This window comes from Accipiter gentilis, chromosome Z, assembly GCF_929443795.1.
Source record: "Accipiter gentilis chromosome Z, bAccGen1.1, whole genome shotgun sequence".
Taxonomy (NCBI): domain Eukaryota; kingdom Metazoa; phylum Chordata; class Aves; order Accipitriformes; family Accipitridae; genus Astur; species Astur gentilis.
In genome coordinates this window covers 48,493,522-48,512,609 of record NC_064919.1, presented here as the reverse complement: position 1 = coordinate 48,512,609, position 19,088 = coordinate 48,493,522, and the positions used below count along the sequence as shown (strand labels likewise).

The following is a 19,088-nucleotide window of genomic DNA, read 5'->3' as shown; positions in this document are numbered from 1 at the left end:
CTTCATGTAACACTTTCCTAAAATAGGAAGATTTTGGCATAACAGGATCAGTCTTTCTAGACATTTATGCCAAATTCCTCAAGGTCTTTTCAGAGCATAGGATTGCAATTTTATAACATGCAGAATATATGATGACTTTTCTCCAAATAATGCAGGTACAAGCTTGTTCTGTTCTGTTAAGTTTTGTCACTAACTTATTACAAGAAAGACTGAGCCTCTACTGGAGTTATTATCATTTGAGCATGAGATATTAGCCATTCTCAGAGAAAGACTTTTAAAATCTCTGTCATGTAAGCAGTAGTAAATCTGCTGTTCCTAAAGGAATAGATGTAGCCTGATTTTATGGGTTTTCTTTTTCCTTGGAAATGGAAGGTTTGGGGTTATTCCACATTTCTCTACTATAATAAAAAATACCTCAGGGCCCTTTTATCCATTTCCTCAACACCTGCAGCTTCATTTCATTTTACATACATCTCACAAACATCACCACTTCGAAGCAAGCAGTTTGTTTTATGGTTCTGGTGTCAGAACTGGGAACTGCTACTGGGTTGCTGCTACTGGGAATAACCCAGAGTGATCTATTGGTGCTGTCAGTCAGAGGCTGTATCAGCTCTCATTCAAGCTACCAACTTCTATCATGCAGAACCACACTGTGGGACAAAGATAGAAAATAACCCTAAAAGGAATAAAATAGTCAGGAGACTGAGTAAGGTCTATGAGGAAAAAATAAAAAATCAAACTGTTACACATGTAGCTTGCAATTACTGATTTAATAAATGCTACAAGTTTCATTGCTGCTACATATACTAATATGTAAACTATGGATACTCTTTACAGAATTTTTTTTACACATTATGTCACCCTTGCTCACACAGGATTTAGGAAACCACATGCCAAGTGCAAGGACCATAGCTGTGACAAACTTCAGACTCAGAAATGCAAGCTGTCCTAAAAAGAGGGATTTCAAGTGAGTGCTGCCATTCAGGAACATGCATAATCCATATATTTTTTTTTTACAAAACCAGGGTCTCCTACGTTGCAGTTTTAAGAAAAATATTAAAATATTTGGTACTGCTCTCAAAGCACTTTTAGTTAGGAGACTACACCAGACCCTTTTAATTTGGGTTTCTAAAGCTATATCAAAGGCAAATGCAGGTACAAATGCTACGCATATCTGAAATTCAGGTCAAATCTTAGTGTGTTGGATGTGGTCTTCAGCCTCTGTTTTCAGATCCTCAAATTCAGGCTTCTTATTGATGATTGAATTATGAGTCCTATCCCTATTATTACAAATAGTTGTTTTCTCACTGACTTCAGCAGAAAAATGATAACTCCCATGTGATTTCATCTTAACTATTTCAGAGGCTCCAGCAGGAAAATCTGCTACCTGAAATACGCCGAGTACTTCTAGTCTGTTACAGGTGATTTGTCTGAGAATGTGTTAGCAACCCCTAGACAGAGCTACCTCACTTCAAATACCAGTGGATATTCAACTGTTCTGGGGTTTAGGAACCCTACTTTATACACACACTGTATGTATGAGATGTATGCAGAGCACATACCTTCTTTTTCATATACAGTTGTGTTTTTTAATAGCTTTCAGATAAAAGGTAGGCAGAAGAATGAAGTAAATCAGATGCTGACAGTGTGCATGTCTCTCCATGCTACTTACAAACCTTTCTACATTTACTCCGTAAGTCAGCCTGATATCTCCTATAAGCAGGGGTAGTTCTGCATTTTCTACCAGCATCTGTTTACTTGTGAGAACTCCCGAACAAAGAAAACACATATAATTGTAGGGCTAGAGGGTTACAAGGTGGCTCACATTTGATTACCTGCTATATTTTCCTCTATTTTCCTTGCTAATGCTATGATTTGCATCTCAGCATCCAATTACATGCCCATTATACGGAGAAAACAAGCCACCCTTTTCCTAATTAACCAGTAGTCCTGTAAACCTTCAGAGGCTGGTATTATTTTAGCACTTTAGAGGAATACATATTAATCAGTAGCTAAGTCAAGAATGGAAGAGCCCAGCCCATGCAAAACTGTAAGTAAATCATTGGGCAATGTTTTTTGTATCGCCTGATACTTCAAAACATTTGACGATAGGATATCTCAGAGACACCTGCAACTTTGACAGAGAAGATCATTATGGAATTATGCTAGAAGGCAGCTCTGTGTCCATACTGGACTCTCCTCATACTGCAATGAATCCGGATTATCCTAAGAAATCCTTATACATAGGAATTCAGTTTTCTGGAAACCCGTACAAGTCAACAATGACAAGTTCTGACAGCTCAAGCCTATGATAAACATTTCCCCTTGTGAAGTAAGAATCATCTCGCATGCCTGCCTTACACATACCGACAGTCCATCATCTAATTAATTAATTACTGTCAGTGTTGAGTCACACTAAATGAGAATTGCTAACACTCCTAAGGACAATCAGTTAACAGGAATCCAACTGTGTCAGCATCACTGCAACACCTTTATCCTTTGGATGACTAATTATTAACATCTACCATTCTCTTCTTCAGTAATGTATTCGTTAAGAACCCACAAGGTTCAGTTAAATTCCTGAAACCCCCGATCAGTCACCCTAGGTAGATCATTTAAACTGCATCTCAATACCCTGCAGGCATGGTTACTATTATTTCCCTTCTTCTGAAGTTTAGAAACACCAATTCATTATTCTTTAAAAATTCTAAAGATCGTTCCTCTTATGCAACTACCCTAAAGATTTTCTCAGAAATCTCTTTGATGACTTTTGATCTCCTTCTTTATTTCCTCATCTTTATATGAATTTACTGAGGAGCAGTCCTGCCCCTGCATAATCCTCTGTTCAACAGGTTCTTCACAAAAAAACCCACCTTGAAATTCAGAACTATTACTTAACTGTCTTAGAAAAATAGTATCTTACTGTAATTCCAAATATGTCCCAACTTCAGTCAAAATTAAACAAAACTAAAATTGTTCCTTTTATTGCTGTTAGAGGTGTCTTCAGTAAAATACAAATTCCTTTTTCCTGTAACAGCAAATGTGCCCAGACTCCAAATTAGCAATTGCGCAAGCTGACTCACAACCACCATCGTAGATGGGTTTAGTTGCAGCAGTCATTTCAGCAGTGTATGTTTTAACCGCAGTTATGACTAAAGGACAGGACACTTGCCAGAACCAAAGGCTGTCTTCAGAGAGGCTGGACTAACACCAGCCAGCCACCACTGCAGCTGTGCTCTCTCACAGCAGTTTCATCAACTGCCCACCTGAACTCCAAACAGAGGATTAGTTGTGTGACATGAAGATGCTAACTTCAGAGAACTTCCACTAACATTTGTGTTTTGTTGCTACACGTTGCTCATCTGTGTGGCACTGCTCTTCCCCAGCACTGACAGCTTGTGTCACCACTTTGAGAAGAGAGCCCTTCCCCTGATTTTCTCATTATACAGCTCCTGCCAGTTCCATGACATGTTTTCCTATCATTTCAGGATTTCCTCTCACCTTTGAGCAAAGGGCTACGCCATTACCTAATTTTTCCAAGTAGAAGAACATTTCCCATACGTATGTAATTTTCAAAAGCCAAGTTCACTTTTGATGACACTCACGGTTTCCCCTTCAGAGACCCTTCCTGAAGCTAACTCCAGATCTCTTATTAACTCTCTCTACCCCACTGACACAGTGTTCTGCAGTGTGCAGGGGGGATATTCCTTGTCCACTCTGTCTTTATCAATGCTAGCTGGCAGGACAACGGGCAATGTCACATTAAGTCAGACATCGCTGCTGTCCTGTTGGGAGGACTTATCTGTCAACGCCAACATGACCTTCAGACCAATTTCCAGTCACTTCTAAACACAGCAGACAACCTCCTTTCCTGTCACTAAGCACCTCTTTGTGCTTTGCAGCTTCACTGACTTTTCCAAGACAAACCATTTCCCTTCTACAATTTTAAACTTCTGAATTTCTTGTTTTGTATTAGTTGCAGTTAAGTGAAAAAAACGGTATGTTTAATCACTAGACTAGTGGTTTAGCTTACAAACAACATATTTATAGAGTGGGTGGAGAAAGAAGATGGGTTGTGTGGGTCATCAGTCCTAGTCCTTTATGACTGCAAACAGCTATGTAATAAGAATATCACCCAAACACTCAGTAAACTTTAGACTTTGTCTCAGTGAAAAGCCACAAAAGTCACAATGCATCACAGGAACAGAGAAGACCATTAGAGTGTTTTTCAATACTTTACTGCTAGTGGTTATGACAAAATACTTAGCAAAAAAATCTACCTATGCAAAAGATGTAGATGGGACAGAAAAATTAAAATAACCTTAGGGAATCAAATTATTCAACAACACAAGGGCAGCACAGAAAAGGAAAAATAGAAAGAAAAAAAAAAAAAGAAAAAACAAGATTACTAGTCCTTAAAGACCATTACAAAAGCATGTTTTAGATATTAAGATACAAACTTAGAAATAGTTTAGAAAAGTTGAAAGGGTGTTATAATGTACAATACAAAAGTGAAAGACATATCTCAATAAATGATAGTATAAGAAAAAGCTCTTTCTTAAGGCCTTATGTGTAGTGACAAGTACCTACACAGTTAAGAAAAAACAGTAAGAGCTCACTGTTCCATGACTGATTACAAGGAATTTTGCTGTTGCCTGTTACTGTCGATACTAAAGTTGTCCTTTAAATCAGAAGTTTCTAGGCTATTGAGAGCTGAATGTCTTAGTACTCCACACTCTGGTAACTAGATTTTCTTTAAAGTTAAGGTCAACTACAGCAGCCCCAGGGTAGCTGTCTCTACCCAAAGGATAAAGTTTCAGTATTTCCCCCACTGGGGGTAAGGGTGTGTCTGTATGTAATAATCCCAGAGCTGTAGTCCCTCACAATTCATTTGAAGAAGGTAGTTTGGGAATCAAATTTTTCAATGCCCACTACTGCAAATCAGGCAGAACACTAAAGCAGATATCTAGCTGTTATGCAGTTAGTAAAAACAGTATAGTATATTGTCATAGGTTAAACCATTTAATTACTAGGAAGTACTTCTTCAGCTTTATTTATAGAGGTAGCAGACAGTACAGAAGAAATCAAACCATCCTGAGTCCCATAAAAGATAGTTAACTGCAATTTCAGTTAAGTTCTTCCTAGAGCTTAAATCTACATTGAAATAACCCCCAGAAAGAACTGAAAGTAGGAAGAGAGTAACTATATAAGCATCAGTACACTACACAAGTGTTTTCACATCTGAGCACACTACATTAGATCTGCAGTCAAAGGAAAAGAAAGTCACACCTGTTATGAGAATCTAAAAAGTCTTCAGTTTTTTTCTTTTCAAAACATTGGGAATAACAAGGTCACAAATTTGTAATGCGTACTTCTATATGGTAAATAAGCATTAACTGCTCATGAACTGTATTGGTGATGGCATTTAGGCCCTCTTTTTTCGCACAGAAAAGAAACAACAGGCATAAGGGTAATTAACATTTGGTATTTTGACCCTGTTTGTATACTCACTGACAGACGTTCCAAGTTCTTCCTTCAGCAAACTGTTGGTTTAGCTCTTCCTTTTTATGACAAGACTCTGTATTTATTCTAGACTTTCATGTAGCTTTCCAAGTGGCAATACAACAGTCGCATAATATTGAATTTGGAACAATTAGAAAAAGGGGCTTTACTCCAGAGAAACAGGAAGTTTTTACATGTATGCAGGAAGTAACTATGCTTAAAGATTCAATCTTTCCACAATAAATTCTGCTATTAATACAAAAAAATATTTATTTATACAAAACCCCGCAAAAGCTTCATAATACACAGTGCCAACATTTATATGCAAGGACCTTAGGTGTCAAAACACGTTTTCAGAGCAGTTTAAGGCAAACATTGGTTCACCACTTTTGAATACGTGTAGTCTCTCATATAAACTCAACCTTTTAGATCTCTGTCCTTTCAAAATTCATACTTTTAAATCGTTCTTCAAGCACATCAGAATCTTCACCACCGTCTATGCTACTGACGTTTGTATCAAAATCCAACTCATCCTCCAATCCACTGCTCTCTTGGCCACATTTAGTAGTCACACTCTCAGTTCTGTCTTGTCCTTTATCAATCCTGCAGAAGCAAAGAGGATGTTATCACCACCCACTTTTGGAATTTATTTTGCTTTTAAACAAGAATGCGATGGAAGGTAGAATATTCTACCAGGGATAGAAGGGGGTAGGAGGTGGGGAGGAGGAGGAGAGGAACAATAACCTAAAGTTAATTTCATGTTGAATAGGAAAGATGTAAAACATAGTAAAGGGAAAAGGGTCTGTGAAGAAAAAAAAAATAAAAAATTAACAGTTTGACCAACTAAGCAACTGCTGGCCAGTTGTCACAAACTAGTAAATTAATGCAGGATGCTCGATAAAGAAAGAACTCTGGTAAAAGAATAAAAGACCTAAAAGCCTGCTAAATATATTGCAGTAACTTTGCTCAATATCAGCCCTTGTTTCGTTTTTCTGTTCACTAGTAACTGAATCACCAAATGACAGACAAAATTCAAACAGTAAATTGACTTATGCATATTTTAGTGGTGCTCTATACCGAAATCCATTTTGAAGTGCTTTGTTCCTAAGGAAGCTATGCAGTTTATCCTTCAGTATTAAAATAAAACGTCTTATCCAAGTAAGACTTTTTTTGGCCCAGCCCCACTAAGATCACCAGGCATTTTACCCCTAGTTTCAGCAGAAGAAAGGGTAATGACTCCTACTGATTTCTGTCAAGATTATTTAGAATATGGCATAAAGTACAGCTTCTTGGCAGTTTCCAAACAAGCTCTATTAAAAGGGAAAGAAACAGTGCAGTACTGAAACTATGTAACCTATGAGCTACTTACGGAATTACTATTTCTTCTTCTTTTCCACATTTAGCACAAACTTCTAGTTTACTAGCACATGGTCGACAAATAATATGGTAAGGATCTTTTACAGTCTTCTGGAGACACTTCACACTGTGAAGAGAAAGAAAACATGATTAAAAAAATATTTGTGGATACTTATTAAACATTCTGTGTTCAAAGACAACATAGACATAATCTTCAAAAGAGGAACAACATGTTATAGGCCAGTTTCATATGAAACAACTGGTGTTTTAACAAGCAGCACTATCAAAATCACTGCCTGTCTTCCCTCTCCTTTAAGTTTTTCAGGAAGAATTATTAAAACAAGAAACGAAGAAGAAACTTAAACTCACGGATTCTTATATTTAAAGTGACAAGAGAAACTTTTCCATTCATTTCAGTAGGTAGTTTTACTTTAAAAGCTACATAACTTCTTCTGGTTTAACGATAAAAGCAAATAAGAATATGGTATAAAAATGTGTGTGCACTTTACAAATAAAAAACTGTCAATTCAAACACTACAATGTCTTCCTCTTGAACTTCTCAAGAGTACAAACAAAGCCAGTGCTGGACTTTGCTTTCTATGAACACAAACCTGCATGGAACTGTATTCTGAACAAACCCAACCTAATTATGTAGAGGTTTCTGGCTATTCTTTTTCAAGATATGTTAAAACTCTGTAGATTAATTCATTTATAAAATGCTATGGCTCAACATTTGGCTGGTATTTCTAAAGCCTTGTACTTTTGGAGAACAGAACCAGAACTATATATAATGCAGCTGTCCTAAAAGTCATTCCTTCTTGGTTCCTCAGGCACTCCAAAGTCTGTCAGGGAAGATTTAACATACAGTTCTGAACAGTGGATTTGCAGACTTGGCTAAAACAGGCTGAAGAAAAATACCAGGTGTTTTTGCATGCCTTGTAAGGAGAGATGCACTAACGAGCATCTAGTGAAACAGAATCATTACTTGTTTTCTCAAATCCCATTCTTAAGCGCTATCACCTTCTCCCTACTCTCTTCATCTAGGCTCTGCTGAGCTTTCATTATTAGGAGATGCATAGCCAATTGCTTAAGAAGCTGTAATATCACAAAAATTGCTGTAGGACACATTTGACAAAAGCAAAGTCTAAACTTCCTAGTGTTCCTGGTCTTCCCTCTCCCCCAGGAAAAATCTACAGTTAGATGTCACTGGAAATACCTACTTAGTTTTTTGTTTTGTTTTGGGGTTTTTTTTTTCTTTCTTCTATGTTCAATTGCGTTAGTATTAAGAAAAGTCTACAGCTCTTCCCACCCATGTCACATCAAACAGGGGTACTATCAATGCAAAGTTGATAGACTGCTTTGTTTTTTTCTTTTAATAGATTAATTTGTAATAATTAGGTACTTGAAATAAAAATAAAGTAGGGATAACTTGTAGTTGTACTAACAATCATAATTTTGAAGATGTTAAAAAACTAGAAATAAGTTCAGGTACAGAGAAGTCCTCCATTCCCATTGTCTGTGATGTGAAGAATTCCTTTTTTTTACATACAGTTATATTTTTAATGTCTATAATGTGTTTACTTTGCCTGGAAGCTTCACCCATTAAAAATCTTCATAGTCATGTCCCTTCAGAACAGCAGCCCACTCAGCCATTTTACTGCTGTAGGCTGGGCTAGAAACCACCACCTGTAGAGTTAGAACGGTCTGCAGCCCAATTTACTTGTTCAAAAATATGATGAAAAAGATCACATATTCTGTCATAAGCAGCTGCCCCACACTGCCACTTTTTCTATTTCCAATGCTCCTCTGATTTACAAGCTTTTTTGCCTGTTTTTTTTCCTTTGTGGGCAGGCAGAGAAAAAGCAAAAGAACCAGATCCACCACCACATGATTTGTTACAGCTCATTACTTTTAAACAGGATGCACATAGTCATTTGAGAAAGAGTTAAAAAAAGACAAATCCCAACTTCACCTGTGGTGAACAGAACCCAGAATGTTTACTTTGAGAACGAGTAAGACTTCTACCTATTCAAATGTTGGGTTTTTTTTTACATGAAAGGGTGAAATTGTTCACTAAAACCCAAATATTTGTTGCATATGGTTTCATATTAGAAAGTAAAACTTCTCACAAGTGGGGGATATAGTATGAACAAACATTCCTTCCCTTTCAACCTACTGAAAACCAAAACAAAATACACTGTCATTCAGGGAACTGCACACATACATTTACATAAGCTCTTCAAGCAGTTCATAAGTATTTCAGAAGTATGTAACTGAGAACAACCCAGAGATGCAGGACAAACTACTGGGACAAAGGTGGCTGTATCATACACCACAGTCAAGCTGTAGTTCTTCGAGTTCAACGTTTCACTGTTGAAACACTGGCTGTGTCTGCAGCCATAGAGGTAAGGAATTCTGCCGCTGAGCAAGTAAGAAGGAAGCAGAGAGTATCCACTTCTGAAAATTAACATATCACAAACCTGTAAATATTTTTTAAGATATTGATCACCTTTGTTATGTACTTATCCAAAAACACCTAGTACAGAACTGTATGCAAACAATGCTAAACACTTCATATACAAAAAGAGAGAACATGCTAAGAGGTAAGGAAATGCATGTATTGCAAACATTTTGTAGGAATCAAGGCCTCAGTAATGCTGACAGCAGTGCTGCTGATAAGTTTTGATGTGACACAAAATTAAAGCCTTCCTCTCCTTATTTCTCTAACAATGGGTTTTCATAGCAGAAAATCACGTTACAACTGGTTCACGTTTGACTTTTTGTTCAGGAGGACACACTGACAGTTTTGTAAACTTACGGGTCCACAACTCAAACATTTTAACAGCGAAAAAGAGAAGCAGTTGTTTTACCATTGTGTTTGCTTTTCAAAAGTTTAAGATAAAAGACTAATGAATTAGAAAACTAACATTGCATATATATTGCCATTGCAGACTCCACATTTGAAGAATGTCATATAGCAGCAGCTACTATTTGCGAGTTTCCAAAACTAGAATATTTTCTAAAAAGTTGACAAACTACATTATCATTGATTAACACAAAGTACCTACTCACCATTTTTTAGGTTTTGATAGTAGTTTGTACTTGCTGAATTTTACCCGCCACTCCAAGATACCTTTGCAATGCTGACACACTCCATCATGAAGCTTAGCATTTATTTTCTGGATAAATAAATAAAAATTAAAATAAGTATACACTGAAGATTTGCTACTTTCATGAGTATAAACTTGCTTAGAAAGCATTTCCACCCATCATGTGATTAATACAATATTTAGAAAGATATTTGTTTGATATTAACATAAGCATTTCATATACATTTATTGCTAGTAATTTTCTTCAGTGGAAAGAGTGCTGAGGTAGTCTTTTACTTTGAGGTAGTCTTCATTCTTATTATAATAATTTTAATATTGTTAGTACTAGTGCTTATTTATTATATTTTATTATTTTATCTCTAGACATTTTACAAAACAGGTAAGTAGAAATGAGCCCTGAAATACCCGGGTTTTGTCCAAAAAAGACAATTCGCAAGACTGAACATTTAATTTCTTACTGTTCAAGCTACCGTTATACTACATACTTTAAGTAAGCAGTCTCAGGATTTTTCCTCAGATCACAGTAGAGTAGAATCCACACATTATTTGCAGTCAAACCATTCAAAGTCTCTTTCATCGTAAATTTCCTTTATGAAAAAGTAATACATTTTTGCTCCCAAATATCTAAGATAAAATCCTCAAAACAGTCATTTTAACTACAGCGTATTTTCAAGACAATGCAAAGTTTACCTTAAGATCTTCAACATTTTGTGTTTAGTTTGCTGAGGAATATGAAATGTCAACTGGCCAGTACTATTTGCACAAGAGAAGTTATTGAGATGGGTAGTTGTAGCAAACCATACCTCAAATAACAAGCAACATACACTTGCACATTCAAACTACTTTTCTTTCTTCTCTATCTAAAAATGCCAGCAGTAACTTTATCTGTCATATGGTTGTGCGTATTCATTCAGAGCTTTAAAAATAGAAATTTCACGATAAAAAAAAAAAAAGCATAGCCAAAATGCATAGCACAAAAAAATTCTACTATGCCTTTTTTAAGGCAGCTTAAAAATGGCTACCATACCAAAATTACATGATTGACATGGTCTAAACCACATCTGTTTCTTACAATACCTAAAAGTTCATTGGAACAGATTCTGCAGTAATTGGGATTAGAGCTTATGTTATACTTTTATAAATATACTGAAGTTATTCTATGCACAGAGTAGCTTCTGAAGGAATCTCCTGTTTTTATGAGCCACAAGAGATTCTTACTACTCCACAAAGTTCTACTTCAATACACTAGACAAAAGAACAAGCCTAGCTTTAAAAATACAGTATTCTACTCTATTCCGAAAAATATACGTGGCAGAGGAAATGCTGTTTACAAGTGAGACTATACCATGGGACTTGTCTTCCGTTGTTTCAATTTTTACTAAACTTCAACCATTCAGTATGAGTTTTCCCATGGTGCGGTTTACTGAAGGTGTGGTGCTTTTAGACTGGTTTGATTAAAAGACAGTAATTTTTTTTTTTAAATGAAAGAATACGGACTTGGCGTGTTGAAACAACCAACCAACCAACGTTTTGCACAATGCTTGGATACTGAATACAGAAAGTGGTGGTACTTATGTCAGCTATGCATTATAAGTTAAATTTTCCAACACAAACATTTGGCTAATGTGGAGACTCTCTGAGAGAAAATCATTGGTAAATTCTCAGCAGATATCTGTAAAAGGGCTGGCAATTCAAACTGCTGTCAGCACTGACCGTGTTCATTCTTTCAAAATTCATGCAATTTGAAGATTAACCTTCTGTTCAGTGCTTGACTAGCACAAAGTAAGGCTCCAAGTAGCATGGCCTGAATAAACTTCTAATAACTTGCAAATTAGCCTGAACCTCCCAGTTCCCCATCTTACTCTCGTGATTTGCATTCATTAGTAATGCAGGATGGGAGAAAGACAAAAATGCTGTAATTTGTATGCCCAGCTGTCCCTTATTGTGATCAACTATTTTTAGTATTGCTAAGGGTGAGCCCAATAAATGTCAAAAGATTGCAATAGTTTAAGCTGAACACAGCTGCTTGTCTTTCCAAAGGGAGTTAGCTTCCTCACTGAAAACTATCTCGTTTCCAATAATATGTCCTGACATCACAGCTGGGGACAGAAGCCCTGTTACTAAGTGATGCAGGGACAGGCTCAGCAATGCATAACATACATGGAATGCAAAAGGCCGTGCTCAGGACTGCATGTGGCATAAACAGTCCAGAACAAAACAGGAACTACTTTCACCTTTCATCGGAAGGAAATCCAAAGTTTGTCAAACATGCAGCCTATTAAAAATTCTGCTAAACATTTGCTATGGAACAAGGAAATATGCGTAATTATTATTAATGGAGCGTTACAAAGCTCTTCCCCCTCCCAATATGCTTATCATCTGGCTCCAGAATACACAACAATCATGTGGTGATGAATTTCTTTTTTTTGTTTTTTTTTTATCAGACCAACGAAAACGCAGACCATGCCAAATTCCAAAGATGCCTTTTCATGTTACTCACAGTATAGATCTTTGCATGAAAATACCACTTCATAGCAAGGCCAAGAGACTAGTCATGTGGCATAAAGACTATATTACTCAGCCTTCTTCACCTTTGCTTCGAACAACAAAGCCCTGCATCTTATCTGATGCCCTCATCCCAAAGATTAGTCCTCCCTCTATATTAACACATTGTTTCACTACTGAAAAAGGTATTTAGAAAATAAGTAACACACAAGAAGCTCTAATGTAAAATGAAGTCAATGTAATTCAATTGCACGGTAACAATCACGTTATCCTTATAAAGGCAATGAATCTCTATCAGAGCTGGTCTGTGTATTAAGATTACTTCTACGCAGTCACCTTTGAACTGTTCTGTCTTCTTGGTGTGATCAGCGACACTTCAAATATCCAGTGCAAAGATAAAGAATATCGACCAAAATGCTGCCTAAGAGTCTTCTGACACCAAATTAGATTGTAACTATGGAGATCACATTTATGTGTAACTTAAGATTCTGAACGAGGCATAAAGATGCCTCAACTTTTCAACCTAGTCACCTGTATGACCATAAATCTTAACACAGCAACTCAAAGAGACCACCTGGTATCTGCTCAGAAGGTAACAATTGGAAGAAAGAGGACCGCTTTTAAGTTCTAATTTCCTCCTCCTAACAGGCACACATACAGCACAGTCTCTCCCTCCCCTTCAGCAATTTCCGGTATTTTTTACTCAATGTTGGCACTTCAAGTATGGGGTGGTGCAGTTAATCATTGGCTCAGCACATGTGAATATGAGAGAGACTATGACTTTACAATCCTACCAGGCTGTTGATTTAGAAAGTCAATAGAGAATGATGGATTGATGTAAAGCAAGCAAGCAGGGAGATTTACAGAGTTTAACCTTGACTTGTGTTTGCCTTCTAAGTTTATTTTTCTCAGAAAAAATGACCGATATTTAAATGTTACTATCACTAAAACAAGTTGATCATTTACTGTCATTCTATACACTAAATTCAACATTTCCTTTGACCAAAAAAAGAGTATCGTATCACTTTCAAAGGCAACACTGACTTCAAGAAGCAAAGAAAGCTGCCCCTAATGAAAGATTTGGATAAGCCGGGTTTATTTCAGATTTTTGAAATCACCAAAGAACATGTGAAAGTAAGTTCTGCTAACAAACTGGAAGATAAATTTTCCTGGTATTTCCGTTCCCAGTCAGAATGGGCAAGTTATTAGTTAAATCAAAGAAATCCCTCTGCTGCTTACTTTTCCTATTAATATTCATTTTTTAATATATTTTGTACATTGTTTAAACTTTTACATATTTTTATTTTCTTCTTTTTGCCCACTTAATAGCTTGCTTTCCTTTAAGGGTACAAAAAAACCAACCACCCACACAAAGACCTGAACAAGGCTTGTCAACTTCATTATTCCCTTCCAACTTTTCTACCCAGCTTTTATGCAGGTAGTTAGCTCTCATACACAAAAAGGTGGTAGTGCTTATGGTCTGAAATGGATTTCTTGGTGTGAGAACTATTCTAACAGGTTAGTTGCTGTTTCTGTCACAGCAGCTTCTCTCTCTATTTTTTTTTTAATGCTCATTTGCCTGTTTTATTCAATAGCTCTTTCCTCTTTTCTTTTGCCATTCTTCCCTCCAAGGACAAGTGCAACTCATCCAGTGCTTACAGTATCTCTGTATATTCTCCAAAGAAATTACAGTTATGCAATACAGACATACATAAACAGTCTTAAAGTATACAGTCACAAAATATTCCATGTGCATATTATATACACAGTCAGGTCAACTGCATTAACAAAACAGCATCCTCTGTACGCTCACGTAACCCAATATTAAATCATTTAACAACCCGCCAAAAGCAGTTTAGAATGTATTAAAGTAAACACATGCACCTACACCTACTAACTTGGCACACAAAATAATCCCTAGCTTAAGCTAGCATTAAAGCACTCAGAAGTAAGATGTAATGATGGGGTTTCAAATAAGCCTCACTGTCTGTTTGGAAGTTTCTAATTATGTGTGAACCTATGGGTATTTTGATTTACTCTACTGAAAGCAGACTCCTACTACCAAGCACACATCAGTGGTCTACTCTGCTGTAAATTAATGCAATGTCAATGCCATGCATAATCTTCCTTGTCAGGAGCACAGGTGATACTGCCTCCAATCAACAAGGCTGAACGCAGCATTTCTAAATGACTACACTTGTCAGAAAAACAAAATTCCACAGAATCTCCAGCACATGACTACAAAGCAGCTAAGAATAGGTCAGTGCAGACTAACAAACGTGAAACCGTGATACAAGACACCAGCTTTTCAGGGTTCTAATACACATTTCACAGCCTGAAATCAAGTCCACCAAAGAACTTCACTTGCTCACATATTGTATCAGTATTACTTCAAATTCCATTTTCTACACAGATATTTTCTCATCTCTTTCTAAAGAGAAGCACATTTAACATTTTAACCAAAGCCTTAAAGTCTTCCTTACATCCATTCTCGTTACGTATGGATGGTTACCTAAGCTAGCATTTAAGGCCCTGACGTGTTTTATTGCTATGGACTTTAAAACACACGAAATCACAAGCTTTCTCTAAGCCCAATTCCAAATGGCCCTCCTGGAGATCAAGATGTATAGCTTCTTTCAGATGAGTGACCATAGATTTGAAAACATGCAAGTAACCAGCAAGAGAATGTACACACTTGGAAGGACTGACAGTCAGCTCCCATCCTCTTCCCCACAAAGAACTGAACACACACGCTCGCTCTCTCCCCTCCACCAGGGTTAGGTTAGAGTCCATAATAGATGTTATGCTTGCTCCTCTTCTCCCTACATGAAAGGTTATAACCCAGGCCTGAATGCAGTTCTGAATCCAGAATAACAGGGGTGGCTAGAGAGTAGACTTTAGCCTACCAAGCTACTCTATTTTGCAGCAAGAACAGAAACTAACCAAACTCCCAACACTGTTACCTGACAATTCCAGTTGGCTACTGGTTTATCTGCATCTCCCCTCTGAGCCTGAAGTCACAATCACGTGACTCAGCATTTAAGCTCTGTATTCACCTGTTCTGTTCCTACTGCCTTCACACAGTCTTGACCAGTGTATCCACCAAAACAAGTTATTTATCCATACAGACAGCTGAAGAAGCAGCTGGCATAAACACTATGGTAAAGCTGAGGTTCAGAGTTAATAACCTCTGAAATTTAGGGAAATGTGGATTATCATCTGGGGCGTACTTAATGAGAGGAAAGAAATGGAGAAACAGATCAGTCATTTGGGTGTAAATATGAATCACTTTGTGGTTTACCGTCTTATTACAATGGAGGCCTAAATGTTCTCATTGAATGTTATTTACTTTCATCTCTAGAACTACTCCAGTTTCCATGTTGACTTATGTAATATACTTTACATAAAATGTATATTCATATAACATAATGTATATTCCTCAGCTCAGTGCCGCAAACAGCTGTTCTGGAATATACTATGTAAAGCAAGCGCCCAAAAACAAATTCCAAGATTCAGTAACTAACAGCACAGTGCGTCTTACCCTGTCCGGCTCTTCCTTCTTCAGTTCATCCTAGGATGCAAGCTTTCCCAGCACTGTTGTAGGCAGTTACCCAAATACAGTAAAGAGGCAGTGTATTTTGCTGCAACTAGCCTACCCCAGAGTAATGCTCTAGTAAAGACTGATCATTTGAGGAAAAACAGATGGATCTTTCGGCATGTTCTGCAAGTAATCAGATCTACAGTCTTTAAGATTGGAAAATGGATGTTAAGGTCCCTGTCAGACAGAGAGCACAAAAGCTTTCAAAAAACCACAGAACAATTGGATAATGACTGCCAGCAGGGAAAAGTCAAAAGACTATTAGATCAATTTCTTCTGCAGATACTGCTTCACTGAGAGAAGCAACAATAACACTGCAAGTAACACCTCAACTCCACCCACAGTACAACCCGAAGCTACAGTAGCTAATATTCAACATTGCTAATGCAGTGTGCAAGTGCAGCAGGATAAAAACTTTAAGCTAAAAAGCATTCTGCAGCCTTTCAAGATAATATTGCATTGGACGGTGTGTAACAGTAGTCAAAGATAGGCCAAATACCTAAAAAAAAAATAATAAATTAGCAGTGATTTACAGGAGATCCACCCTCTTTCAGCGGTGCTGTGCAGTCTTCTGATCTCCTGAGCCAGTGGGAGGTGGAACGGAAGAATGCCCCACTCCTGTATCAGTCCCTGTGATGAAATTGCTACTGTTTCTTCAGTTCCCCCATCACACCTTGAACGTCTGTAGCAGATCTGATCATTCAGGACTACACAGAACAGATGCAAAATTGTCATCACCGAGCATAGTCTGCATCTGAACTATGACATTAATCACTACTTAACCTTTGTTAGTCTAACTTCTTTTCAAATTTCTCAAATAGCAGAATCAGGCCTAGTCATCATTATAAAGACACCTGTGTATCCCTTAGCACTAGAATTTGTACATGACGATATGCCAAAAGAAAAACGCATCCCTTCCCTTTACCGCACACTATCTAACCCTGTAATAGGAAGCACCTTCTTCAAGCTTCTTCCCTGTGTTCAACCATCTCCATGAACTGGCAGGCACAGAGAGAAAAGAAATCATTAGCTTGAAACAGAAAGGAAAAAGACACAGTCCCATATCACAGTTCATGGCCACAGTGAATCTTGGCTACATGCAAAAGCTTTTAAAAAAAATTTATTTGAGTGCATGGTACTGTGTAGCCAGTTGTATATGATATAAAATATTAAAAAAGGGAAGAAAAACAGCCATGTGAGTATTAAAGTGACTACTTTACACTTTACAGTTACAAAACTGAAGTCAGAATTCAGTTTCTCTTCGAAGACTTTTCTGGTAGACCAACTCTCTAGGATATTTTTGTGTGTCTATACATGTAGAGGCCAGACAGGAAAATACTCTCCTATCAGGGATCATGCAGTGACTCACACAATAAATAACAGTGGTGCTGCCTAGGGCCCCAGGAAAGCAGCCTGTTCAACTTGCAGAACCAGTCCTACAATATCTTATCCCCCCCTCCCCGCCCCCAAACTCACCAAACTCAAAAAAAACCCCAAACCCCCAAACCCCCAACCTCCCTCTTTGGTGCCATTTTTTAACTTACTACTTTCTTCTCCTCCTCTCAGTTCTTTTTGACAACCCACTCAGGTTCAGCTAAAGAGATACTGACATAACAGCAACAGCACCAGATAAGCCTCTTCTAGAATGCCCATCTTGTGTTTTGTTTTGCTCAACTCTTCCAGTTTAGCTTGTAACAGGAAACATCCCACTTTTGCGTTGATACTGCTCAGGTACGCTGCTTGGTCTTCATGGTCTCCAGTGCTTCTATTATGTTACCACAACTACAAGTACAGAGCACGTTCCAAGAATATATGGTAAACCATTACCTTTTCCATGCTTAGAAACAAAAAGGGACAACAATGGTCTTTTGTAACAAGTGCGAAAATATCAAACCATGATAACGCATGTAGCAAAAGCATTGATAAAACAGCTGAAGACACCTTTCTATGTAACTACTCGGAAGGGCCCTCTAAGATTTTTTTTTTAAAGCCTTAAAGCAAACACGAGTCTTTTTTAAGTCGTCTAAAAAGTATGCAAAGTGGAACTTGATATTTATATGGCTGACGGGGGGAGCTGTTCAAAATTAATTCTCAAAACGTGAAGACGTCTGAAGGAAGTCATAGTCACCAACTTTGAGGAGACCAAACACCTTTCAAGAAGGCACATGGAAAACACTGCCGGGAAGGTTTACTTACTGCACGAAAGTAAATGCTTTATTTCAGTCTTCCTCTTAATAATTCCTTGGCTTAAGGACGGCCTTTCGTGTCACAAAAACGACTCGGGTGTCACACAGCGTGCTTGCTTACGCAGCCGCCCAAGACGGGCCGGGTGACAGCCGACTGAGGCGGCTCGTTACGGATTACTCCCTTGACACCGCCGGCAACCTTTCGGACAGACCCGCGCTGTCCAGAACGGGCTAAAACCGAGGAGGTTCCTCGGCTCCCACTGCCGCGGGGCTTTGCGATCCCGCAGCTCTCCAAGACCGCCCGGCAGAAGACCGCCCAGGGACAGGCCGTCCCTTGCCAGGCGTCCGTGCGCCCAGCAGGCCGCACGGCCTCCTCTTCCCGCTTTCGGCCCCAAACGCCGCCAAACGCGCTCCGCCGCCGCGTCTGCCGCGCCCGCCGGCGACGCACCCGCACCCACCGGGCAGCGAGCGGCCCTACGCCGCCCGGCCCGGCGCTGTGCCGGGAGCGGAAGGCCCGTCCCGTCCCGTCCCGCCCCGCCCCGCCCCGCCGCCGGGGTCCGCCCCGCCGCTCACCTTGCGGCGGGCGCTGGTGTCGTACTTGTCGTTCCTGAAGGCGCGCGCGTTCTGGTAGCGCTGGGGCCGCGTGCGCGACACGTTCCCCTTCTCCGAGCTCATCCCCCGGGCAACCGCCGCTGCCGACGACACCTGCCCCGGAACCGCTCCGCGGCCCCTCTCCTCCCCTCCCCCCGCCCCTGCCACGCCACCTCGCCATTGGCCCGGAGCCGGCGTCCGCGTCCGCCCTCCGCCCACGGCGGTTCGCTGCCTCTCCCC

General features: G+C 38.9%; 1 protein-coding gene across 1 annotated transcript; it reads right to left on the bottom strand.

Annotated features, from left to right (window-relative positions):
• Positions 1-751: 751 nt before the first annotated feature.
• CZH9orf85 (chromosome Z C9orf85 homolog) lies at positions 752-18,977 on the bottom strand. The gene is made up of 4 exons (XM_049795515.1): positions 18,831-18,977; positions 9,931-10,037; positions 6,872-6,985; positions 752-6,105 (listed from the first exon to the last, which is right to left on the bottom strand). Exons 1-4 carry the CDS (start codon positions 18,930-18,932, stop codon positions 5,928-5,930), a joined length of 501 nt encoding a protein of 166 aa, XP_049651472.1. The 5' UTR covers positions 18,933-18,977; the 3' UTR covers positions 752-5,927.
• Positions 18,978-19,088: the final 111 nt, after the last annotated feature.